General features: G+C 46.0%; 1 protein-coding gene across 1 annotated transcript; it reads right to left on the bottom strand.

The window, feature by feature from the left end:
- Positions 1–78: 78 nt before the first annotated feature.
- On the bottom strand, positions 79–27,445 carry lmtk2 (lemur tyrosine kinase 2). Its single transcript, XM_047037398.1, has 14 exons — positions 26,894–27,445; positions 21,132–21,262; positions 20,582–20,735; positions 18,926–19,002; positions 18,033–18,151; positions 17,596–17,683; positions 13,176–13,306; positions 8,996–9,080; positions 8,331–8,452; positions 6,541–6,690; positions 3,179–6,284; positions 2,897–3,029; positions 2,512–2,766; positions 79–2,339 (listed from the first exon to the last, which is right to left on the bottom strand). Exons 1-14 carry the CDS (start codon positions 26,991–26,993, stop codon positions 2,311–2,313), a joined length of 4,680 nt encoding a protein of 1,559 aa, XP_046893354.1. The 5' UTR covers positions 26,994–27,445; the 3' UTR covers positions 79–2,310.
- Positions 27,446–27,478: the final 33 nt, after the last annotated feature.

Here is a 27,478-nt window from a genome sequence, read left to right as displayed (position 1 = left end):
TATGATATCCAGATTTTTTTTTACTGGTATTCAAGAACATGCATAGTTAATCACATTGGAAGATTGGAAGATCTGCAATATAGAAGTAAATTTGCATTTATTTCCATATTAAACTGTGTAATTATAAACATTTCATTCAATTACGCTAAGCATGATCATCAATATGAAGTAAAAATATTACAATTTTTAAAATGTACAGGTTGAAAGGACAGAATGTGTTTTACATCTGTTTCTTGTGTCTAACTGCTTTTGATGACTGTGATATGTTGCTTTTTTAACTCAGCTTTAAATTACAAAATGAAACCTGATACCTACGTAGGACTTGATTACATCATTTCCCATTTACAGACAAAAAATTAACATTTATATACATCAGTACATTTCAACATTAAGTTACATTTCTCCAATGTGCAAGATTAAGCAAATGTATATACTGTAGAATAAAACATGAGGAGTTTCTTAAATAAAATGTTCAAGTTTGACTGAAGCACAAGTTGCTGGTTTTTACAGAGGTTAAACTTGTCAAATATACAGTGCCAAATGCATGTGATGGATAGGGTGTCTATCCACTACATGTACAAAGTCTTGCTGTTCAAATGACAAAATGTTAGGGGAATTATTAACAAGTCACAGAAATGTGAGCTATACAATTTCACCTGCAAATGACGACCTCTGAGTTTGGAAGAACTGTATTTGAATTACTTGGATACCATTAAGCTCGTATCTTCAATCCTGAAGCGTATAACAATTTCAATATTCTTTATATACATTAATGAATCTTGATACACAATCCCCACCCACTGCTACGGTAGAGTCACAAGAGAACACAATTGCATGGCCTGCAAATAATAGTTATATGACGGTTACAATCCATCATGATTTCTATCCTTACATCAGAAAGAGTTTCAAGTGTAGGATTGGTTCAACACAGTAACCCACAAGTAAAGGTAAATAAGTGAATTCTGAATAGGTCATGTGAGACTGCTACTACAGCAGAGGGGGTATTGTTACAGTGAGTTCCGACCCAGGTGAAATCCCTGCACAGCATCAGAGAACCAGAGCAGACACTGCCACTTCCTACTTCCTCCTATGAAAAACGTCATCTGATCAAAGACATTCACATTGCACATTTGTTTTACAAACACCTCGACAATCATTTTACATTACCGCATTGTGACAATTATTTTCATTATCATCTCTTGAAATAAAACACATAAATGACTAAGCTTGTGTTTCAGAGTCCTGTCTCAGTGGTGATGGAAGGACACTACGTCTGCAGTACAATAGGCACTCAAGACCAAACCCTCTGGACAAATATGAATCATATGAAGCCACGTCAATCACTCAGACCATGGCTCTTTCGAAAGTGTTTCCTATTCCAATAAATTACAAATGGAGCTCGAATAAATTTCCTTCAAAAAGGTGATTGATCATACTGGTAAGGCTAGGTATGTGTCAAAAGACAGTTCCTATAGCATCAACGCTCTGTTGTCACCAGTATCAATATGGTGTGAGTAAATGAAGGATACACCAAAGAGGTTCTCAAGATTCTAACCCCACCCCCATTTCCATCCAAGAGCTTCTGTAGAAGCTTAATGTACATACTCCAATGTCTCTCCAATGAGGAGACCATCAACGGCCCTGACGAAAGGCGTAGAAACACAAAGACGACAGTCCAAAAAGGTAACTACCGTAATAAACGCACAATACAAAGCAGTGTTTCAACATCCACGTACCTTTTTAGTCTGCCGAATACAAAGAGCATATTCCTATTTGGCAGCAGACACAAGCTGGCTGAGCTCATCTTTCAGTTCAATGGTTCAGGTCAAAAAAATAAAAATAACTTAAGTATTTTTGGTGACACCAAATCTCCTAACGACGAGGAGTGTGAAAACCAAGGACAAAAACTAAGAATGGAATAAGCTTCACAAGTCTTTGAAGAGAACATGGAAAAGCTAGATCCATTGGTATCTTGTTTGTCCTGTTGAATTGCACTGTTAGGATACCACACGCTGATGTATGTCAATGGCTGATGTGGCTCAGAGGTTTGACAGTCTTATTTGCTAATAGTAGTTAAGGGGTGGGACTGGAGATATAACTGTCTGGAAAAAAGCCTATAGCTCAGTTTGTGTATAGTACTCTTCATGGCCACCCCTGTGAGGAAAGAGCATGTTCTGCCTGAGAAGCATCCAAACACCATTCGTGTAGTGAGTCTGTTTGGTTGTCCTAAATTCACCCGGCTCGCATCAGTCTCAATCTGGGTCTGTTCCCCTTCAGAGTTAGAGAGGAAACAGTCCAGTCCGGTAGACTCTAGTCTTTCTCTCCATCTTCACTGCTTCCTGAAGTACCAAACAGAAGAAGCAGCAAATTAAAGGTAATTGACATCAAAGGTTATACAGCTACATGTGTAGCATAGTTGTCTACTTAGTCTAGCCATGCCAAATTTTCATTCCTTTGTATGACTCAAGTTATGAATGAGACCACTTATGAATGTGTGTGTGTACTACTTGCCTCCTTGTTCGATGTCCGAGTCGGTGAGGTGTGTGAGGGAGAAGTTAGCGATACTGGCCGGGGAGATGGAGAAGCGTGAATAGTTGGATGAGGAGGTAGCCCAGCTGGGTTCTGGAGTGCGGCCCACGGGGGGAGGGGAGAAGTAACGCGAGGCAGCAGATGAGGGCATGACCTTGGCTTGGGCCAGGTCTTTAGCTGCCTTGGAGAGGAAGGAAGCCTCTGGGGAGAAGTCATCATCCCACTCAAAACCTCCACCTGAAAGGGGAAGGACAAAAACCAGGTAAGGGTGTATTCAGGTCAAATATATATCTATATTTTTTAACTTTTCAAACTTCAATGTAAAGTCACATTAACCAAGATACTCATATGTCACATATAAGCTTACCTTCTTCATCGGTGGAGCTTTCAGAGTTGGCAAACCTGTTCAGATAGCTGGCAGAGGGCACAGGACTGCTGAACTCAGACACCTGACTGTTGGAGGCTGATGAGTGGTCTCCAAGCTCTTTGGTGGGGGTCTCCTAAAAACACAAAGGGTTTTTTGACTTGTTACTGAAACATCTTATATCCCTAGCATAACCATTAGTGGTCACTTGCCAAAGCCAAATTCAGCAACTATAATAAAAGAAAAAAAAAGAAAAAATTCTACTTAAAAGGGATTATTCTTTACCTGGTCAAAGAGATAAACTGTGACATCATCAAAGAAGGATACAGCTCTCTTGGGGATGTGTGCACTTTGGGCCTCTGGTGGCGTAGTGGGTTCAGAAGCAACGTTCAGGCTGGTGGGCTTCAACAGGCTCTTCAAGTTTCGCGCACTGCTTTCATCTGACACAATAACAGGCACCGGGTGCACAGTGTCGTCCTCGCTCTCTGAGCTGGAGCTGTGCAGCCGATACGCCCGCATGTCATCATCCGACTCGTCACTGTTCTCGTCCTCCTCGTCGGCCTCCATCCCGTCCTCCTGTCCGTCTGTGCCAGAGCCGTCTCGCCTGCCCAGGTACAACCCCTCCATGTCAGGCTCCTTAAGCTTTGGGCAATCGCCAGCGTACGTCCTGGTTAACTTTGCGTGAACCATGTTCTCAGGCAGGGCTTTTACTGAAGCAGCGGCAGATGTGGTGACATCGTCGAAAGGTTTGCTGACCTCAGACTGAGCCGAGGACACAACATCTGGCAATACCTCGAGTCTGTGTGTCTCTTCCTCATTGCTGTCGATGGACACAGGCACCACCTTCTCCCAGTTTTCCTCTGAGGTAAGGACAAGCTCAGGCAAACCACTCTCCCCTTGGGAAAGAGGCTTAACGTCTATCACTCCAACATCCAACAGGGATTCTGTAGGTGCCAGAGACTCTAGAGTTGACGGTGAAGCATTCCCAAAAAGACCTTCTTTGGGATCCTTAGGTGAAGCCGATAGCCCTCCAGTGTCACCACTGACATCAGTAGGGGAACTCCTCAACCAAGACACTTCATTAGAGCTTGCCCCATTGGGCTCCTCAGACTTCTTTTCAGGCTCAGATTCGTTGTCGGAAAAGTAGGCCGAGTCCCTGTAGCTGCCACCCATGAAAGGTTCATCACCCAGGGCCACAGGCTCTGGCTGCTGAGCATCAGTGCTATTGTCCTCATCCTGAACTTCCGGAATACTCTCCACCTCTGAGACTATGATTTCTGGGGGAACCAGGGCGGTAGAAACCACAGGTGCTGCTTCTTTCTCCTCTTCTGGAATACTCATATCATTTTCTTCTATGGAGTGTTCTTTGACAATGGGCTGGGAGTTCCACTCTGGAGACTCTAGGTTCTCTGTCTCATAGCCACTGTCCGCAGTTTTGTATGGGGGTTGGAGCTTGTGAGGTGCTATGGGGGTGTTCAGATCTACCTGTCCATCTAGCCTGTGAAGATCAAAAGAGTCCAGGGAATCTGGAGTGTTGGCTGAATTTTCTAAAGTTGGAAGAGTGGTGGAGATACTGTCTTCCAATAGGCTGTCCTGACTGATCTGGTCCATAGATGGGCCTGACACCAAGAGAGAGGACCTTACTGGAGGTGCACCATCATCCTTTAACTGTTCCTCATTGTCAGAGAGGACAGTGTCCATTTCTACCTCTGTGTCGTCAATCAGTTCGCTAAGAACGTCGTCACAGGTTAGGCCTTCGCTGTGGGAATATTCAACAACAGCCAAACTGCCATTAGCAGAGGGGGATGGGGGGCCTTGAAAGTCTGCTGGTTCTTTGAATCCAATGGACTGAACGCTACCCTCTAATGGTCCAAGGCGATCTTCAAGGCTGGGCTTTTTGGCATCTGTGCACATAAGGTTGACTGTGGCACTTTCAGACTGGTAAGTACTGTACGGATTAAAAGGGACCTCAGCCTTCTCTGAGGTCCAGTCAAATGCAGAATCATCCCCCATATCAGATGAATTAAGCAGACCAAAGTCATTGCTAGAAGAGCTATGTCTAACTGGCAGCTGAGTGCTAACAATTTCTTCTGAAGCCAGTGTATTCAAAGGCACCAGTGTTTCATTTTCAACCAAAGAGTGAGGGACATCCCCCAGACTGGGACTGATCAAATCAAAAAGTTCCTCTTTTGGAGTTATGGGACTCTCTGTAGATTTGAAGTGGCTCTCTGCTATGTTCAAGCCATCTAAGGTTACAAGGTTATCCCAGGAACTCATTTTGAAGCTGTTCTCTGGATCGTGGACTAGGCCAGGTTGAAGGAAGTCTGGTTGCACACTCATGCCTCTCCCTGAAGAACCAGAGCTGTCCTTCATTAGACTATTCTCTTTGAGGAACAGGAAGTTGTCAGCTAATTTCTCTGTGTTCAGAAGCTTCATCACATTATGGGAGTCCTCCTCCAGGGAATCTTGTGGATAACTGGCTTCTGAACGATCCCCTAAAAAAGAATCTCCAAAGCTTTTGTTCTCCCACTGGGACACGCCTTCTGAAGTTGCTTCCTGCTCATTACCATTAAGCTCCGGCAGTTCCATGAAATCCTTGTCCCAGGATTGTGAAATTTCCTGTCTGGAGTCGCTCTCGCTGAAGATGTTGGGGTGGTAAGGACTCTCATGTTCACTGGAGGACCAAATGTGGCTGTCCTGTAAGAACGAGTCCTTGGAGTCAATGCTGCGGTTGAAAAAATCTGCATCCGTGCTCGACTCATCTAGACGGACATTCTGGAGAACAACAAACTGTTGTCTGTCCGAAATTGTGTCCGACGTTGTGTTGTCATTCCCCTCAACGTTGCTCTCGCCTTGCTCCTCTAACTGGATGTAATACTCATTTCCATTGGAGGGCTTTTGAGCGTCAATTACGGGAAGAATCCCAGGGATCCCCGAGGGGGTGTGCCCTGTCTCGGTGCCCCCTGTCCTGCCCGCAGGGTCAGGAAAATGGGCCTGGATATCCTCACTGGGGACGGGGAAGAACATGCTGTGGTAGTTGAGTGTGGTGTCCATGGCGGAGCGGCCATGGCTGCTGTCGTAATGATCGTGCTTAGCAGCTTCCCAGACATACTCGAAACTAAGGCCCCGGCTGGTCTCGGTAACGGTGAGCACTTCATCGATCTCCGGCCGCAAGGCGTCGTCAGAGAACTGCTCCAGGATGGGGTAGGAAGAGTGGCTGACTGTGGTCTGCCGGGTTGTGGGGTTGGGCTTCAGGGAGTCCCAGCGCTGCTCAAAGTCATCCTCCACATCCTTCTGGCCCTGCATGCGCAGGTAGGTAAGCAGCCGGTGGACCTCCTCGGCAGTGGCCCTCTTGTCTGTTGACAACCAGCAGAACTGCAGCACCTCATACCTGTATAGAGAAGAATGCATTACATGTTACAACAACTGATTGTCGTTCAAGAAATATTTGACACCAGAGTTATATTTACTGTAGCTTTGGTTCTACATTGGCACGGAAATGTATCAAGATTCAGACTTTAAATATACTTCAGCTTTATTTTCTATATAATATTTTTCACAACATTGGATAAAAGTGACTGCTAAACAAATACAATTGAACGCAATAAACAAAATGTAAACATTTCATTCAGACGGAATTAAGTTACCATCTGTCAGAGTAGGGAAGCTCCAGTTGTGGCTTGAACAGTTTGATCTGCTGCTCCCTGATCACATGGTTCAGGACCTCCCGGTCAGACAGGTGTGAGTAGGGCTGGGCCGCATTCTCAAACAGCTCCCACAGAGTCACACCCAGGGCCCTGCACACATGGCAACCCGAGACCCAGGGTTATATGGCGTGTTGAGAAAAGGTTATTAAGTAAACAGTGTGGTGGACAGAAATCATATTAAATTCCATTCATAATCATGTTGAACATTTTCTTGAGGTACATATACATTTAATATTACTTTATTAGATTTTCTTTATATTACTCCTTATAAAAGTGTGCTATTTAAAAAACTTTTTTTTTTGACATATTCCTCCTCACATTTGTCAGTACATGTTGACCTAAGAAGCCCTTACAGGGAGGGTGCCATGCCTAAACTTAGTGGTCTCCATACAAAAAATATTCTTCAAACGAATGTTGATGTAATGATTTCATTTAGATACTCTTGACAACTTACCACAACCTTATTTAGGGGTGAATTTGGTATTTACGGTAACTTGAGCTTCTTTACATAAGCACATGATTTACGACAAGGAAACATTTGGACGCGTGCCCAGTACCATGGGTTCAGAGGCCCTGATCTGGGGAGAGCAGTGAGATGCTAGCTTGTATAGTCTCAGTGCTGCCCTCTAACTTCAAGGACAGCGAGGTAGGGAGCTGGTCAGAGCTAAAATGCTGTATGTCCCAGGGTCGTAGTCTGATATGTTGAAAGAAAATTGTATGTGTATATATATATATATATATTAGAGCTGTCAAACGATTAAAATATTTAATCGCGATTAATCACATTAATGTCATAGTTAACTCGCGATAAATCTCAATTAATCACACATTTGTATCTATTCTAAATGTCCCTTGATTTCTTTTTCATTCATTCTTTTTTACAAATTTTAATGCTCTTATCGACATGGAAAAGTGGTTTCGGATTGCTTCATGCAAATTTTTTTTTTAAATTGAAAACAACATTGCAATCGCCTGGCTTTGACTAGCGGGTGGAGAATTCGCATCAGCTGTGTGCTTGGCCATCAAAATTGTATTTTAGACTCCACGACGTGCTGCGATGATAGCTCAGTTCACAACGACAGAACACACTGATCACTTTGGTCTTGTCAATGGAACCATTTGGCAACCTTTTAAAAATACATTTCCATTCAGAATCTTATTGGCATCCATTTTGGCGTCTGGCGCTGGCAATCAACTCAATACGTAACGTTAGCCTACTACCAGAGAATGTCTAATATCCGTAAACGGGCTCTGCTACGACTCTTTAGCCGGCTCGCAAGCCCAAACAAGTGTGTGTGGCGTGCCTGTTGTTTTGTTTCCGGTCTAGCTAGATCCGGTGTGGTATTGTAGTTTTTCTAACGTCAGTGGTTGTTGCAACAGAATGTGAAAAAAACTAAAAAGTTTGCTAGGTCAAAAAGAGTGTTAATCGCGCGATAAAAAAATTGACGCCGTTAATTTGGGTTTGCGTTAACGCCGTTAATAACGCGTTTAACTGACAGCACTAATATATATATATATATTTATTTATTTTGGGGGGGGGGGTGTTATCTGTCATGATAATACACCCCAATATCTTCAGAATGTCTAGCTCATTCTGTAACTGTAAAGGTTATTACTTTGTGTACTAATGATTTGAACCCTTCCAGTGTCCACACTTGAAATGCAATCTAGGCCAACTTATTAGCTCTCCTCCAAAAAAAGCAGCAACAGGGTGCCCTAAGCGAACGTACCACACATTGCCAGGCTTGGTCTGCTCCATGGTGATGACGCCCCCGTGGCGCTCGCCCACCAGTTCCGGAGCCAACCAGCGCAGGGGCGCCGACACATCGTCTTCCGTGATGACGTAATCCTCCTGTGGCCACATGAGAAGGCTATTGAGTTGAGGCTTGTGTGCGCGCACACGTGAGACCTTGACCATAGTCAAACAAGAACACACTGAGGTCTACGCAGGCACACACATGATCGCCATCCGAAATCCAAACAGGGATCGGCTGGTCACTTCCCAAGAATGCGTGGCCATTGACAAACCATCAACACCCGTCGTGTTGCAAACATTTACAACTTGTTTGGCCACCAAAAGACATCTCACGGGCTAGAGAGTCTGATTGAGAGCTGAACATCGTTTTTTGGAATGTCCTTTCAACAGACCAAGGTGCCACATCAGCTCTCCTATCTGCAGAGCACGCTAAAATATCAAGACCATGGCCAAAGGGCTCAACAACCAGCAGCTGTACATAGGTTAACCCCCACTGGGAGACATGCATCTTCCCACTACTGACACTGATGTCACTCGAGTATGTTGTCATGCAAATACTTTGCCCCCCCCATAAAAGGACAAACTCTCTCCATCACTGAGACAATTTGAGGGACAGTAAATTGACAGCTTCCTGCTTACCTTGTATCTGTACGGTCCAATGCCATAGTCCCCTACTTTGACTGTGAGGTCAGCTGTCAAATAGCAGTTTCTCAGCGCCAGATCACTGGAATAGAAAACAAAGGGTAAAAAGGAGGTCATTGGCTATACATTTACCACTGCTAGATCAACATTGTGTATATCCAGAATCAAGCAAGCGGTTGTTTTCTGGAGTGCTCTGAATTTGACAAGCTTTGTCACTGGTTTCAGCTTTGTTGAGTCTAGGACCAACAACCCATTCTACATTGCTCAGTCTAAGCACAGTTACAGTGCCCTCCAAAAGTATTGGAACAGTGAGGCCAATTCCTTTATTTTTGCTGTAGACTGAAAACATTTGGGCTTGACATCAAACGATGAATGTGAAACCAGAGATCAACGTTTCAGCTTTTATTTCCAGGTATTTACATCAGGATCTGATGCACAAATTAGAAAATATCACCTTTTTGTTCGAACCCACCCATTTGTCACGTGAGCAAAAGTATTGGAACATATGACTGACAGGTGTGTTTTGTTGCCCAGGTGTGTCCTATTACATACATTATTCAATCAATAAATACCACTGAATGTCTACACTCAGGTTCAGATTGGGTAAGATAGGTTTTGTCTATGCAGACTGTATTCAGAGGTGAAAACAACATGAAAACCGGAGCGCTGTCTTTGGGTGAAAAACAAGCAATTGTGAGTCTTAGAGAAGATGGAAAATCAATCAGAGCCATTGCAGAAACATTGGCCATAGCCAGTACAACCATTTGGAATGTCCTGAAGAAGAAGAAAACTACTGGTGTACTAAGTAACAGACGTCGAACAGGTAGACCAAGGAAAACATCAGCAGTTGATGACAGAAACATTGTGAGAGCTGTAAAGAAAGACCCTAAAACAACTGTTAGTGAGATCAGCAACAACCTCCAGATGGCAGGAGTGAAGGTATCACTATCTACTGTTCGCAGAAGACTTCATGAACAAAAGTACAAGGGCTACACCAGAAGATGCAAACCACTCATTAGCAAGAAGAATAGGAAGGCCAGGCTGGAATTTGCCAAAAAGTACAGAGATGAACCTCAAAAATTCTGGGACAAAGTTTTATGGACTGATGAGACAAAGATTAACTTTTACCAAAGTGATGGAAAGGCTAAAGTTTGGAGAAAGAAAGGAACTGCTCATGATCCCAAACACACAAGCTCATCTGTGAAACACGGTGGAGGTAATGTCATGGCTTGGGCTTGCATGGCTTCTTCTAGGACGGGCTCATTAATCTTCATTGAGGATGTAACACATGATGGCAGCAGCAAAATGAACTCGGAAGTCTACAGAAACATTTTGTCTGCCAATTTAAGGAAAGATGCAACCAAACTGATTGGCAGAGCCTTCATCATGCAGCAAGATAACGACCCAAAACACACTGCCAAAACAACAAAGGAGTTCATCAGGGGCAAGAAATGGAAGGTATTAGACTGGCCAAGTCAATCTCCAGACTTAAACCCTATAGAGCATGCATTTTACCTGCTTAAGAGGAGACTGAAGGGAGGAACCCCACAAAACAAACAACAACTGAAAGAGGCTGCAGTGAAAGCCTGGGAAAGCATCAAAAAGGAAGAATGCAAAAGTTTGGTGACGTCAATGGGTCACAGACTTGCTGCAGTTATTGAAAGCAAAGGATTTGCAACTAAATATTAAGTCTTATTCACTTAAATATGTTTTAAGTATATCTGTTCCAATACTTTTGCTCACATGACAAATGGGTGGATTCAAACAAAATGTGATATTTTCTTAGTTGTGCATCAGATCCTGATGTAAATACCTGGAAATAAAAGCTGAAACGTTGATCTCTGGTCTCACGTTCATTATTTGATGTCAAGCCCAAATGTTTTCAGTCTACAGCAAAAATAAAGGAATTCGCCTCACTGTTCCAATACTTTTGGAGGGCACTGTATGTCTGATTACCAGGACAACCAACAGGACAACAGCTAGGTATGTACAAAACCTTACAACCAACAAAAGTACACATCAGGGGAATCCCTCTTACGCAACCCCCGTTCATAAATTTGAAGATTGAGGAAACATTGACTTGCATGTCAAAGATGGCATTTTATTATTATTTAATGTTTTTACACTCTCCAAAACGCCAGTGTTTATCACAAATAATTCAAATATCGTCTTAAAACCAAATGTCGATGTATTGTCCCCCAATAGAATGCAAAAGCTGCCGCAAGAAGTTTCCAAAGTAATGCTGGTCAGTTGTTAAAGAAGAAAAACGACTCTTCCTGTAACCTGTTACCCATCATCCATTAAATATAAGGCACCTGGTATACAGGTTTCAATAAAACAAAACAGATCAAGTTGCAGGGTATGAACTGTGCTAAACCAGTACAGCCTAAACACTTTAGCTATCCACGCTGCAAGTAATTGCCAATCCCCACCATGTGCAAAGATGAAAACAGAAGGGATAAGGTTGGCTCTGTACTGCCTCTGTGTGGAAATTTCATTGTATCGCATCTTTAGCATCTATTATTAATTCAGCTTATTCAGCCTGCAACTATAGAGTACGCAACATATTGGTGCTGTAAGAAGTTTAGAACCCCTTTGGGTCAGTCAAGCTGAGCGTAAAAGCAACATGAACAGGACCAACTGTGACTGGCTCTCAAAGGTTGCATCAGTCACTCCTCTCCTCTCCTCTCTCTAGCAACAAAATCCCTTATGCTGGATCTTTTCCCCAATCACTCACACCGCATCAGGATAATGTAAGGGGCGAAACTCCCACTATTCTACACAAGGATGGAGTGCCAAGGGGTGGCCAGGAGAGGGCGTAATGGTGGCGTCAGAGGGCCTGGGCACATATGGTAGCATATTCAGACCAGGAGACTCATGGAGCAGGAGGCTCTGGTTCCCCATCTTGGCCTTGCAACATTCTCTGCACACTATTTCCAAGCGCGTGTCCCTTTTAACCCGCCCCCCGTATCATCCGTGGACATCGCTGACACTAGTGGTCTAGTTTGCAGACCACAGAGTTACTGTCAGGCCCACTGAAACCCCCGCAAGATAAATGGAGAGATATTTTAAACTCTTCTGTGCCGTACCCTGCCTTTGGCAAGGCAGGGAGTGAGCAGTTAACATGGAGAATCAGGTCCAAGATCCTATCCCTACAAGGCTAATGTGTTGTGGCGCTGCAGCAGCCATCCGGCACACACCGCGAGAAGCCTGGAGGACTCGGGTTCAAGCTAGTCTACACACGTATTTTGGCTATAAAAAAAATTGGCACGCATGGAACAGGAGGCGTGTCTCTCAGAGCGCTCTGCTTTTCATCTTACATAGGCTTGCGTCGACTGGGAACCACCGGTCACTAGCTGGTCTCTGACCCGAGCCTTGATGATCAATCCTGTCCTCAGCAGCCTGGCCCGGGAGGGCGTCAGGGCTCTGCCTCAGACCCGTGTGAAACCCCTCCATCACTGGGAGGTGTGGCAAACACAGGAGCCTCACACTAAATCATCTTTGCGACCATAAAGGAAAAGTGCCCTAGTATATTTTTTACGACGGTCATTACAACCCTATGGGGGGGGGGGGGGGGGGGGGGGGGGGGGGAATAAGGAAGGAGCTCTTTTGAGTTGTAACATGGATGAAAAACGCCCAATAAGAGGCTATCGTTTTACCCCCAAAGGGCAGAATCATCATATCCCTCTGGCAGCCGACAGCTGACACCGTGGCAATGCGTGGGAGCTGGGTAATTGGAGCTCTTTGAGCTTATTCTGAGCATGCAAAACAGAGTCGATGAGCTGAGCGCCGCATGTTATCCTAGAGCCCGTCACCCCCCCAACCCCCTGTAACAAGGTCTGGTGGCTCTGTCCTTACACTGGTTAAAAAAAAAGAAAAAAAAGAATGAAAATGAAACCAAATGAGGGCTTGCGCAATGGACGCCGTTTTTGGCGTCCATTTCTCCCGTCAGCAGCGGAGTAAACGGCAAAAGTAACAGCAGGGGTCTCTGTTTTTGACTGTCACTGATGATGCCCCCAGAGTGAACGTGGCTAATGTGGCTAATGTGGCTAATGTGGTTTTCGGAGCCCGTTTTAGCCGTGCTGCCCTGCTCTGACAGCGTACGACCTTAAATCCACCCTGGGACGGAGCATCCGTCGCGGGCTGACGCAAACAGAGGGGGCTGAGAAGTGCCTACCTGTGCAGGAAGTTGTGCTTGTGAAGGTGAGTGACACCAGCAGCTATTTCGCAGGCCATCTTCTGGACCTGAAGCAGCTCAGCATTTCTGAACATCCAATCCTGCTGAGACATGTAGCTTCGCAGATCTCCCTGCGATGGAGGAAAACACACACAACCACACACACAATTAGCATTTGGCGTGAGATAAATACTCTTTTCTAAATTGATTTCTTAGTACTTTTCAATGTAAATGAGCTGAAAACATCATCATAGAATGCAAAAAGTGTTCTTGACACCAAAGCTGACGCCTACTGATGTGCATTATCGAGACTCTTCCACCAAGGGGCAGTAGACTCTCTCTGACACCACAACCAGCCACCTCTATTCCTGGAAACGTGTACTGTGAATGGAGGACAGTGCTCCAAATATGGCCATAGTCTGTCTGACCTCCACTGTGTCCCAGACATGTAAAAATGAGATGTAGCCCATCCCAGGTTAGGAATGTAGTGTGAAGCCCACCCCAGATTATGGTTGTAGGTTAGAGCCCAGGTTATTCAGAATCAGGTTATTAGACCCATGCTCCAAAACTCAGGTTTGGAAAGGGTGTTTATTTTCTGGGAGCTTTTCATTGCCTTCTTTGAGGGTTTTAGGTTGGGCTTAGGTATAGTTCTGTGGGTATACAGTGTGTTAAGCCCTCTGTGACACTGCTTGTAAAAAGGGCTATGCAAATCAAATAAGGGAAGATTTGGGGTGGAGGATAAGAACAGAATCTAGGGACATCTGCCCAGGTCACAGCCAAATCCACCCCTCCTCAACTTCAGGAGAGGTTTATGAACCTGTGAGCATGCAGCAGCAGCTCAGTCCCAACCCCAATATTTCACGTTGAAAGACCAGACTACTCCCGCACAGAAAACACACTTCACAAATACAGACCGCATCACACTTGACAATTCACAACCGCCAACGGTGACAGAAATTCACAGATGGTGGACGTTGGAATGCAACCCCCCCCCCCCCCCGTGTTGGATGGCACAAAGACCCGCCCCCCCCATTCCGTGTCAGTATCTCCAGAGCTAACTGGCTGCTCAGCTTGCCGCCAACCTAGCAGGACTGTTCTCACCGAGCCAATGGCTGGCCTGAGCGAGGAATGGGGACTGTAGGGATTGGGTTTGCCACAGTGGGCCATCTTTCAGGACTCCCGGGTCACCTCCTTGTGGAATGCGCCGGTTAAAAAACACACCCGCTCGACCGCCTTGTAAAATATAGGAGATAGCCTTCGGTAAAAGTGTCAACCGGCATGACTCGGGGTCATGGCGCCTGGGGATTGCCTGTGCGCTCACAGCAGGCTCGCTCCCCAATCTCCGAGCTCAGAGGCGACACAAAGCTTAGACCAGTCTGTTACGTAACCGCAGCTTGTTTCCGGCCCGTCTCTGTTGCTTTGCCCAACACACGACAGTACGCAGAACAGGGAGGATTCCCACAAAACCACGTACCTACCACCTACGTTCATTGATAACGTGAGCCTAGCAACGGACGTCATTCTGTACAGAGCCCCCGCCATGGCAACATTGCCGAAAACACGATGCAAGGAGCAAGATGGTCCCGTCTCTGGCAGGGACTCTTAATTTTAAAACGAGATAGGCCTAAATGTCTGGCTCGACTGCTTTACAAAAGGTGAGTGGCAGGGTTTGAAAGACAAAACGTTGATGACCCAGGGGTTGAAGCGCAGGTCTTAAACAATGGTGGCGGGGCAATTCTCCGGACAAAGTGTCCCAGCTGACAAGGGCTTATAAGTGAGGACGCACCAGGAGTGCTGTGAACACACTGTGTTGTTTTCACATTGACAATCGGTCGTCCCTCGGTGGAAAATGGGCTGACTGGGGACTGCGTGCTCTGCACTTGTTCCCTCTCTCTCCCTTCCTGATAATCGTCCTTCCCATTGTCTCCACGGGTGTTTAGACCCAGAGGAGGCCTGCACACGCTCTACAGCCCCAATCCACAAACAGAGGGACCTGCGGCACGGCCTCCATTGCATCCGCATGAATAAAAGCGTCAGTTCAAAAGACCCCCGGCCTTCGTGACTTAACTGAACCAAAAGCACCTCTGCAACCCACTGCTTATCCAAGCGGGTAGGCGAGAAGCTGCTCAGAGATTTCCCAGGAAGAGCCGGAGCAAACACGTCACCTCATGGGGGTGGTGGGCGGCAGCATGTCCCCTGGGGCTGCTCGACAACACGGGGGGCCGTGTCTTGCAGGCGAGCCCCAGGCTGAGCAGGCCCCTCACAGACGAGGCCGTCACTCACTTTCACGGCAACTGGCGTACTGCACCACTGATCTGGTTGCCAGGATTCTGTGGCCCAGAAATGCAACGACTCAGGGTTACTGGGGGTTAGAGCTGATACAGGGAGGGTGTACGACCATCAATCACTGAACTGTCAAATGTTGCATAGAGTGACGTAGTGCGTGCTGAAAACGGGGATTTAGGGTCAAATGTGGGTGTGGGGGTAGTGTCCTCTGACGTAAGTAAAGAATGTGTTGCGCACTGACGGTGATGATTTATGGACCCTCATAACAGTCTTGGGTTCCACGCGCATATTTTGCACACACGCAAATAAAACTTCCACACTAATGTCCTGCGAGGCCCTTCCCTCATTATCCAAGAGGCAGTGGACAACTTTAATTGTTGACACCTCAATTCAAAGACATGCCAACTCGTGAAGCCCGTAGTATATAAAGACTGTAAAAAAATATATTAAAACATTTAAAATACGATATATTCCCTCATCTATTCTGACAAACTAGTGACACCGGAGAAACTGTAGTTATACTGTCTACTGGGCGTTCTTCAAAAAGACAGGCGTGACAATTAGCACGGCAGGATGTCATTTCCGTACCCTAACAAGTTAAACAGCCTCTCCGCCAGAATGACCAGCTTATTTATTTAGACCCTCGACTCTCACCATCCGTTAAACAGCTGGGAGTCTCTTAACGCTGGTGTTAAGTCATTAACCCAGACTCATCTCTATCTCCGGCTGGCCATGACCCACCACAACAACACAGCACCCGGATGCCCCCTAGAGGAAAAACGGGGTGACACAACTGACGTCCGTCCAGGCGAGTTCATCCACTGGAGGTCACAAGCAGCTTGCTGCACCAGCAGAGCTGTATGGGGTCGGTGTCCGTATGAGCGGTCTCCTGCTCTCTGCTCGTGAACGCAGGCGTTGTGCTGGTGGCTGCAGGGGGCCAGAGACAGGAAGGCTGTCCAGGGTGCGGGGCTGAGCGCGTTTCCCTCTGCCCCACCCAGCCCCTACACACACCTGGCTCTGGTACACGCCTCGTATTTGATTGCAGCCTGAGGATCTGGGTGAGGGTCACCTCGGGGCTCACGCGGGGTATGCGCGCGCACGCACACACACACACACACACAAAAAAGCGGGCCCACTCACACGAAACATGCCGCCCGTATGCCAAACAATATATCACACACGCAGCCATGAACCAAACACTACACATCAGGTCAAGCGCCAAATCCAACACACGCCAATGAACGAATACACGCGCACGCGCGTGTGCACGCACAAACTTGTTGGAGCTAATGTGTGGCAGGAGAAGATGATGCACTGAAAAAGGAGCCTGTCGTGGCTGAATGCGAACATGCCATCCACATGCCTGCCTTACAGCCTGTCACCCAGAAACAGATTCAGCTGAAATAGAAACCCAGTAGGGGGGAATGGAGAGACAGAGAAAAAACACATGCGCACACACACACACGCACGCACACGCACTCACGCACACACACAGGGCTTATCCTAAAAGACACACAGGACTTTCGGCTCCAACAGGCAGGTCTTTCATTTTTCTACAAAGCTTCCTACCACAGATACACGAATGAATGACAAAACACGGGCACCGCAAACACAAACACACACACACACCCAAACACACACACACCACAAACAAGCTGTCCCATGGCGTCGTCCAGATTGCCGGCGTGGGTGATAAAAAAGCCCAAACACAGCAAGACTGTGGAGTGACAGTGAGTGTAAGCAGAGCCTGTTGCTTTACTGGGCTTGGCAACCCGAGAGGCCCGTTCACTGGCGGGGCCAGCGACCCACGTACCCAGGAATAGATCAAGAAAAACAGCGGATAAATCAACGGCCCCGACAAGAGCCCCATTGACCAACGCGGATGACGGCGAAGTTCAATGACGCCGGCTCACCGGGCCGCCCGTGAGGGACGCCGAGCGTGGTGCTTCACTGAACCGCGAAACGTTCACGACGACACCACCACGCCTCGTCGTACAGCAGCTATGTCAGGAGGCTGGAGTTTACCGATGTAACATTCAATAAAAGCCGGCACGAGGACCGACGCTGCCAACGCGGGTGTTGGCGGTAAGCGGGTCGGGTTGATGGGGTCGGGAGTGTGTGTGTTCCTACTAACCATCTCGCAGTACTCAAAGACGAGCAGGAAGGGGATGGCCTCCACACACTGGCCCAGACACTGCAGGATGTTGGGGTGCTGCAGGACTCTAGGGAGAGACAAACACAGGCGTTCAGAACACCTCAGACAAAGGCTCGACATTCAACAGTCTACCTAGGCACAGTCTACCTAGGCACAGCTTGACAGCAGCCTTTTGGGCTGAGACTTGAAGCAAACTCCACGGGAAAAAGCGAACAGGGCGCTCCAGTGCGATTTACGGAAGGTAGAGGGCGCTGCTATCCTTGGGGAAGCTATAAGGTGCAGCTGACCACGTCTTGTGCTTCAGTCACTGGTTCTTTGATACGACAACATACATATTGCCTCGGGTGTAATGTTTTCTTCTTGTCTGCAGTAGAAACATGCCCTCAATTCAACCTTTGGTGTCCAGCCACTGTTACCTATATGGGTCTCCCTGCTGTAGGAAGTCATTCTGCTCCTTGGCGCTGGCGTTTGCCTTTAGCTCCTTGACAACCACGCGGGCCGCGGCCGGGTCTGTGTATGTCTCGCTGAGGAGGACCTGCACAAGAAACACACACACACTTTTGAATGGGGCTTGCACAGGAAAAACCTCACTTCGTGACAAAGCAAAAATAACCCTGGCCAGAAAGCAGCCGACTTGCAGGCAAGGGGGAAAAAGGAAAAAAAGAAAAAAGTCTGGAGAGGTCAGGTGGAGGACAAGCTCATGCCCCGCTCAGGTAGGGTGTCCTGTAGGGGGTGGGGGGGGGGGGGGTTGCTTCTGTAACTGGGCACAAGCAGCCCCGGGCTCCTGCCCAAGATAGGGTCATTATGAATGGAGCAGAGCGTGACATGATCATCCAAACAGAACAATCACACTTGCTATCGTGGTCATCCATCTCTCCCGTTACTCATTGCGCCTCAACCTCCTTCCACTTCCTGACCTCCCCCACGCTCCTGTGTGACTTTCTTCCCCCTCTACCGCGCCTGCCACCCCTCCCCACCCCCACATCCCTAGTTTCCTCTAAGCTACGAGGCACATTTAACGGAGAGGGCGACAGAACGAGGCCTCACCCAGTCTAGGGGCTGTGGTCTCAGGGATTAGGGGGCTAATCTGGCACTGTTTGTTCAATAATAGTGTTCAAACCTGCTCAGAAGGCGGCTTTTGTAGTAATCAATGCGGGGGGGGGGGGGGCAGAAGGGTAGGGAAGGGGTGGGGGTAATTTATTTAAAAAAAAATGTTTTGAAAAAACACACAGAACCCCAACACACAACAAACAACAGGTCCTGAGCTGTACGGGTATACCATGCACCCTTTCCACAACAAAACACTCACCTTGCCAAACCAACCGTTTCCAATCTCCTGGATGTAGCTGAGACTATGTCGAGCCAACTGCGATCCCGTTGAGCCCTCTGGGTGCCAACCAAAACAACAACACAGAGTTCAAATTAGCATCTAACAATGTCTCTCAGGGTCTCACTCATCTCCTTTTCCTAAATGAGAGCATGCAAACCTTGTGAGCTCTGGAGGGTCTGGGACACGTGTCTCACTGTCAGTTCCCCTGCTGTCAGAAGCAGCTTACCAACAGAGGGTGTTATAAGCGTAGGCTAGTGACTCAAGACCTTCAGAACAGTAAGGCAAAAATGTACATTTCAACTGAACAAATAGGGGTTTAAGGCCAATGACATGCCTTTCTGCATTCCAAACAGTCAAGCATGACAACCTAACCTTTGCTCATGCAGAGGCACTAGGTGTGTGCCCTCCCTCATAGCATTAGCCTTGCATCATCAGGCCAATTCACAAGTGCTTCTTCGTCTGGAACCTTTATATACGTTTATTTTACATTGCCAACGAGTCAAAGGAATTGGAATTGGATAGATGCAACCAATCAAAAGCAACAAGCCGGCCTTTGGTTGTTTACAAAATTGTTTCTACGGAGCTCTTTGGCATATTCATCGTATTAAACCCGCCTCATATCAGATAAAAGGTTCTGATTGGCCCGACTGTATTCATGCAGGGTGGACATCTGTTTGAATGGGAGAGTGGCCGGATCCATCTGCCAGAGCAAATAAAACATGAGCCCACAGATTGGTCTGCTTCCAAGGCTACAATAACGAGCTAGCAAGGACAGATTTGGTCACGGGTCAGTAAATCTCCTTAGAAATGTATTGCATGAGGAACACGGGACTGCAGATATGGGCCAGATCCACACAAACTACACTGTCTGTCCGCATCACCAGACCAACAGTCAAATGACTCGTGACATCAACGGTCACGCCCCGAAGGCGAGTTTACAGCAAATCTTCGACAGACTAATCCAATAGGGGTTAGTTAGTTCTGCTTATAAATCTGGGCTTAACTTTACATTATATGCAGTTAAATATAATCCATCAAGGTATTTTGCTAAAGACCCATAAATCATACATGATATAATCATTGGTGTACATATGGAACCATCCTGAATACAGGCCCTATGCATGATGTAATTGATTTAAATGAACGAAACAAAGCAGTCCAAAAAACTAAGGTGTACTGTTAACCTGAAGAAAAACTGAGGTGTGTCTTATCACAGTATTGTATTAGCTGGTTTATTGTACCAGTTAGACGCCAGTGCAGTTGCTCATGTGACGTTTTATTGTTTTACATGGATGCGTGAGGAAAGACGGACGATCCTTCTGTTATCATGTTATTTTGTTCCAATTAAACTATAAAAAAGTGTGGAGGAAGAGGAGGCGGGTGAAGGGGTCTGAGGACAAGCTGTCATGAGGGTTAGGGTCCAAAGATAAAAGGAAATTCCGCCTGACGTGATTCATGTTAACAGCTGACAAAGTAACGCCTGGGGCAATTAACCCAACATACTCTAAAAAGTGATCTCGTCATCAGGTGGTGTGGTCAGGTCAGCGCACAGTGGTTGTACGACAGACACCATCGTATTGAAAAGGAAGGGGCTGGCGTCATGTGAAGTGTCCAATAAAAGCCAAGACGTCTTACCCGAGATGCGGGGAGGGGGCTGGAGGTGGGGGGGTCCGGGCAGGGCCACTGGGGGGACGGCCAGGGTGTACACCTCGGCCGGGGACTGCATGGAAGGAGTGTCCTCGGCGGGGGGGGTGAAGTCCACCTCATCGTCAAAATTGTCCTCAAACTCCTGCGAACGGGCGTCGTCAAAGGAACGATTGTCATGCAAGTGTGGGACCACTGAGCTATGGTCGAGGTGAATTTCAGAGGAAGTGCTACTGTTCATGCCAGTAATTACTACAAAATCTGGTATCACTCACAGAAATAATAACCAGTATTGATACAAACCTAAAAGATTAAGCTAGCATACACAGTTTGATTGAAACAAAACTTTTACCATCACTTAAGCTGACTGTATATATGGTTTTGCAATAGCTTTGAAGTATTTTTGCCTCATCTATTAGCAAAGCTTTGCCTCATTCTCGGAATTCTTTGAATCCATATCACATATTGACTGGTTTCAATTTACTTAGGGTGTGTGAGTGTGTGCGTGTATGTACACTTTGGGTGCCGGTGAGTCTCTCACCTTGAAATTGATCTCACGTTCTTTGCAGCAGGTCATGCAGTTTACTAACAGCACCAGCATGGCCACGAGGGCCACCAGCGACACCACCACGGCGATGTGTGCAGAGATGGACGCCCCTCCCCCGGGCTCCCCTGGAACAAGGACACAGCAACGTTAGTTCCACCCATACATTGAAGCAGAGCAGTTCAAGGAGCACAAGTGCGAGATTCTGAGAGCTAGCTGGACCACCGTTGTGCTAGCTTATAGTTGACAAACTGCAAGCAAGCAAGGTTTGGATGATCTGAGATAAAACACCAATAGTTTTCCTTCCAGGGATATTTCTAAATACGAGAGAGTTCTATTGTAAGCAACATATGGCTTATTCGATACAAATGATGAATCAAATCATGTCACCAAGGACTTACAGAGCTATCCAGGATTCTGGCAGGGGCCAGGGGCAAACCAAGATGGGGGAAGGACAGGTCCATTTTTCACCACATCATCACCTTTCCCCAAAACCCATATGTCCCAACTCAACGATAGGGAGTGCCTGGAGACGAGGGGATGCTGTGGCAGCGAAACAGGTGGCAGCGCTGACAGCAGACGTCTCCCCACCCACTCACTGTCACCACATCCCAATCATCACCGACCCCCCGTCCCACTCCACACAGTCCGCCAGGCTCCTACTGCCCTCCTACCACTGGTCCATCACATCGCTACTGCCTGTCTGCTTGTCTTAATCTGTCGCAGAGTGGGTTGGGAGGTGTGTGACGTTTGTATGCAGTGTGTATGTTGTGTGTGTACTTGTTTGATCTTTGTGTGATCATCTCTGTGTGTGCGCGTGTGTGTGTGCCACCAACGCTATCCTGGATACATAACCCCTGAGGACACAACAATCTTGAGGAGGCTTCATTACCTTGGCCCCTAGAGTCTTTCTCGTGTGTTGTCTAGAAAACACAGGACAGGTGAAAGCAGACCTGTGTAGGAACATGGCCGCCTAGTGGGACTTTCCAGGGCACCTGTCCAGTTCTTTCACATCACTGAAGGAAGTGAAACAAGGAGGATGTTGCTACAGACATGAAAGAACTTCCCTAAGAAATGACTAGTCTTTTTGTGGCAGCCTCTTCGGAACAGCAGATATGCCTAAAGGTGCCTGAAGGGTTTTCACTTTGTAAATAATCAACATAATAGGTATTTTTTTTACTGGCAACTCATACAAGAAATGAGTGTACAGTAAAATAAGCCCCCATAGCGGCTCTAAAAAGGAAGAAATATTGTAATCTAGGCCAGGTCCAGAAGTAGCTACACCCCTAATGACGAGACTCACTATGGAGTCATCAGTGTGTGTGTGTGTGTGTGTGTGTGTGTGTGTGTGTGTGTGTGTGTGTGTATTAGGGGTGGGGGGGAAAAAATAGCAATTCAGTCTGCTAACGATTCAGATCGTTTTTTTTTTTTTTTATATATATTAATTTTTTCTAGATGATGCTGTAATAAAGGGCATTTTCATTTGCCATGTTTTAGAACAATATGTGTTCTCCTGGCCTGCCTCTCCCACCAGCCAGTCACGCCCATCAAGCAACCTCAGATATATGATCCAGCTTGTCAGACAACTCACTTCAGACATAGCTCACTTCTGATGTGGGAACACCCACAATGCAACAGATACAGAGTCACATAGCTTGACCGCTAATCTGGCAGAAAGAACTCTATGGTCATTACTTTTAATTAACAAATTGTGGTCATGCTACTTTATGCACCACAGTGTCTGGGCCATCTGGCAGTGTATTGGTTCAAGCCCCAAACTAAAGTTTCTGAAATGTCCATCTAGCAAGTTACTGCAGGAGAACCCAAAACAACACGCAAATACGAAACATGCAAACCCTGGTTCCAGTATTCTAGACTGCAGCTTCTTGGAGGCAAATCCAGGCAAAGCAGAAAACAAAAGTTTGTCTATTGTTAGTACCACGCGATGCCTGTGTCACAACCCAGGATGTATGAGGTAAATGATTAATTTAGTTAGGAATAACACAACCTGGTATTTTTTAATCATACAAGGTTTTTCTAGACATTTGTTTCTACTCAACCAAGCCCACATTCCTGACTTAGAGACACCAGTTTGACCACCAAGCAGCAGACTTCACAGCATCGGATTTTGTATAGCATTAACTAGCCTTAAAATACCAAGCAGGTGAATCATCTGTTGGCAGAGATGTGCTATCATGAGGCAACAGTTCTGGTGATAACATGGCTAGCCTATATTTGAGTTAAAGGTCCAACACATCAACATTTATCACTCGAGCACGACATGCCCTAGGCTCATCCTAAAACCTCTGTGGGTGTTGCCATGCTGGTATCACGTCCATCGGGTTAGCGAGGCACTTGGGTAATGGAGTTAGCCGTAGAGGAAACCAGTGAGTTAACACAGCCTCCTGTTTGCATCTCTGGTCACGTAGGCCCTCGAAACAAGCTGTAGCACTTGTAAAGGCCTTGTCCCCTACCAGAGTCCTGCAAAAGAGCTAAAGCACTCCAACATCGGTATGAGGGTGATGTCCGCCACTCAAGTTCCATTTCACAAATCTTGCACTCTCTTCTATAACTTAAGATGCTGTTTTTCTGGTGCTGTGCTCAAGACGGTCATAAGGAAGCAGGGCTGACGGTTAAATATTGATGAGGAGCCGAGGGGATTAAAGATTCAGGGGCCTAGGCTACCTAGCCAAGCTAGGGCGTGTGTTGTTGTCTCACAAGTTCTAAATCTGGATTCGTACAGATGGACAATGTAACCCGCCCCCCACCCCTCTTCCACAATAGACTTCCACCTGCGGTAATGGGGGTAGCCTTCTGGGGACTACATAGACAGCTGGGGTGGTGTTGGGGGAGAATCCATGTTGGATGTTTGCTGCTGACATAACAGGCTGCTCTTTGCCTACCAAGCTCAAATGAAATTGCCTGACCTGACACAGACTGGACTAGGCTACTAGCCTACATTAAATGCTTGACTACTGAAAATGTGATGGGTTTTCCAGTCTTTCTTTGGCAATGATAGCACTTAGTGACTACTAATATAAAAAGCATTGTGAGATAAGAGACCACTTTCAATTGAAAAAATTGGAAAGATAAGGATGAACTCAAATATGACGCCTTCATAATTTAATGTGTCACAATCCTTATTCCATCAGCCATTTCCATTGTGTTACAACCTAACCAGCAAAGCAGTCTTAAGACATTATGCGTGCAAGGGTCAAATGAGTGTCTAAGCCATTTGGGACTGAAACTGTTGTTGACTAAATCCTCTCGCAAGGCTTTTTGTGTGTCACCACCACAGCAGCAGCAGCTCCTTAGGCTACGGTGCAACCAAGCGTGCTTCAAAGGAGGTCCCAGTCAGTGAATATATCTAGCAGGGTGAGGGGCAGCCTGCGTGAGGGGGAGCCAGCCCAGCCTAAGCTGCTCTGACTCGGTAGCAGCTCCACTCTGCCTCGGTTAGCCTCATCTGAGTCATGGGTTCACATTATGAGTTGGCAGGCTCACCAAATTATTAAACTGGTTTAGAGGACCAATACGCCATGAGCCGCCAGCTTTGGTTCCCGCTGCATATTTCAGAGATCTTTGTTCACGCGAGAGGTGGGTCTGACCCATTTTTGGGGGACATGCCCTGCCTGTACAAAATAAAGTGTCTGATGATGCTAGGTTCGGGTTCATGCAGGGAGGAGGAGGCAGAGGGATTTTACCATGGTCTGTTGAGTTGCCGTGTCTCAGTTCCCACTACTAGCCTCTAATACCTTGTTGTGGACCACCTCAGGCAGTAAATCTGCAGGCCCGAAACAACTTAACGCAATATAGTTGGCCCCAATTATGGTATGTCTTAAGCGGACCCACTTAAGACAACAGTGTATCCATTATTTCATACTGATCAGGTATCAGATTAAAAAACAAAGCACAGCACTGCTCAGAGCTAGAGTTGGGCTACCTTTAATTAAAAAAAATTGATGCAACTCAGGCCTAACCATCCATGTACAGTTCCAGGCAAGCTGTAATTAAATGAAAAATGAAGCTAGCAAGCCTGTCACCATGATGCCCAAGCCTGGACTCAAGAGACTAGGCTAATTGTTTGACCACAAAATGCAACGGCACAGAATGGCAAAGTGTATTCTAAAATCTCTGACATGTCGAGCGAGCTGAACATTTTTCACACTGTAAAATATATATATTTTATATTTCTTCTATTTTAAATAAACACTATTAGATGTAGATACAGTACATATGGTGCATTATGTCAGTGGACTAATTTACCTAATCTTCTGGGAGAAAGTTCCTGCAGTGAAAAAGCAGCTAACAATGGGTTGAAGGAACCTTCTAGGTCCATGAAAAGTAGCTTAGTTCTAGGGAGTACAAGTTGCAGGACTTGCTGCGGAAACGCAGCTATAGTGACGGTCAGTGAATCAGCATTCAGTGGTGTGGAAGGCCGTGGCCAGCAAAATAGGACTTTGCTGCAGGACACACAGCCTGGCTCTTAACATGCTCAGCTAATAAACACAACAAGTTAAACTGACCACTGCAGACCATGGCTTCAAGTGAGAGATATTGAACTAGTATAGGATTGATGTCCCTGAAACAATTTCAAAACCAAAACATGAGTGTGCTGTTGGTGTGTATAGTTTTAACTGTCAAACCACAACAACCCTAATATACTTGATTAACCTGTCTTTTAATTACTTATTTTTTACTGTGTAGTGAGTTGTGCTACAGGTTTTGAATGATGTATCTGACATGGGTTAAACTATCTTTTTCCAGTGCTGCTCCATCATTTACTGTACGCTGTAGCCTATAAAGTGTAATAAAACTACACAAACATTAATGCACTGTTAAATATTGACAGATACTGATAAGAATGGAACATGGGTGATGGTTACATATTTACTGACCTCCACTTTTGAACATATCTATCCCAATTCATTAACCATAAGAGCCTAACTAAGCTTTAGCTTTGCTTCTACCACTGTCATTGAGAAAAGTGCTTACAAGCAAATCTGTAACCAGAGTTCTCAGAGAGAGGCCATTCATGTGCTGTTCTGTCTGTGGTTGCTCACCTCTTTCATTTTCTTCTGACTGTTTACATATTTACACTTATGATGCTGCTGTAACTCATTCAAGAAGCAAGGAGGTTTTAGAGACTGATGAATCAAATAGGACCCACAGAAGAAAGAAATCAGCAGAACAGCAAATAGGCCTATGGCAAAATAAATGGTGGGGGGAATATCCTTCAACAACGAACCTAAACCTGGTTAACCAACACTAAATCATATGTTACTGCCTCATTCTTCTATTTCCCTAGGCTTAACCTGTCGCACGGACCACTTGTAGGGTCAGTCCATAAAGGTCAGACTGTCGTGTTGTTCAATTAGGAAAAACATACTAGCCTAATGGTCACTAGAATGTGTATGCCGGTAATAATAGCACCCCCTAGAAACCCTACATTGATACGTTTGTAATATTTAACAATAACCAACGTTTACTAACCAAATAAACATCTACGGTCTGTAATATTAGCTCGTGCTACTGCTCCTAGCGAAAGTTGCTGCGTTAGCTAGCTAGCATAAGTGCTTGCGCTTGGCTACTGCTATCTTTCTTGGATAGCCGTATAGCTGGATTAGCAATACTTCAAGTTGTCACATTAGCCAATTAATGTTAGTTAGCTCGGCATCAATGTACTGAACTTGACAATAATTGTGTTTTTAGCATACATTGACAGTTTACAACGTTAACTGAGTAAACAAACACGTATTTACCTGTGTCAGAATACGGAAGCGGGGCACATTCGGACAGCAATATTGCCGACTGAAGGATTCCAGTTGTCAGCAACAAAACAAATCCATGACAATTCTCCATCCTTCTTGCTAGCTTTGCTAACACACAAACTAATCCGAATCTTCGAAGTATAACGAAATGCTAATAAATTAAATATAATGCTACATTCATTTATCATAGGTTTAATACATAGCTAGCTACGGGATGCATATAACGCACGCATCAACACCAACATTTTCCTACTTGTTTTTCTATGTCCTCCTAGCCAGCTAGCTAGCTATTTGTCGCTAGCTAAATAGCAGGCTGGCTTAGGTAGCTAGCTACAAGTACAGTAGCAACAACGCTATCAGTGCCTACAAGATTGCCGGTTCATTGTCCAAAAATACAAAAAGGTTCCATTACCCTTGGTGAACAATCATATTTACATATATACAACCGGCATTTCAATCATAAATTAATTCAAAATCATTAGAATCAACTCTCAGGCAACACCTTTCCTCCAAAGCGCCATGTTCCTACGTCACATTTGCATGGGGGCGTGTGCGTATGCTGTGGGCCTAACTAAA

Source organism: Hypomesus transpacificus, chromosome 17 (assembly GCF_021917145.1).
Source record: "Hypomesus transpacificus isolate Combined female chromosome 17, fHypTra1, whole genome shotgun sequence".
Classification (NCBI taxonomy): Eukaryota; Metazoa; Chordata; class Actinopteri; order Osmeriformes; family Osmeridae; genus Hypomesus; species Hypomesus transpacificus.
Note: the sequence above shows the minus strand (reverse complement) of the source record. Positions and strands in the feature narration are given on the sequence as shown.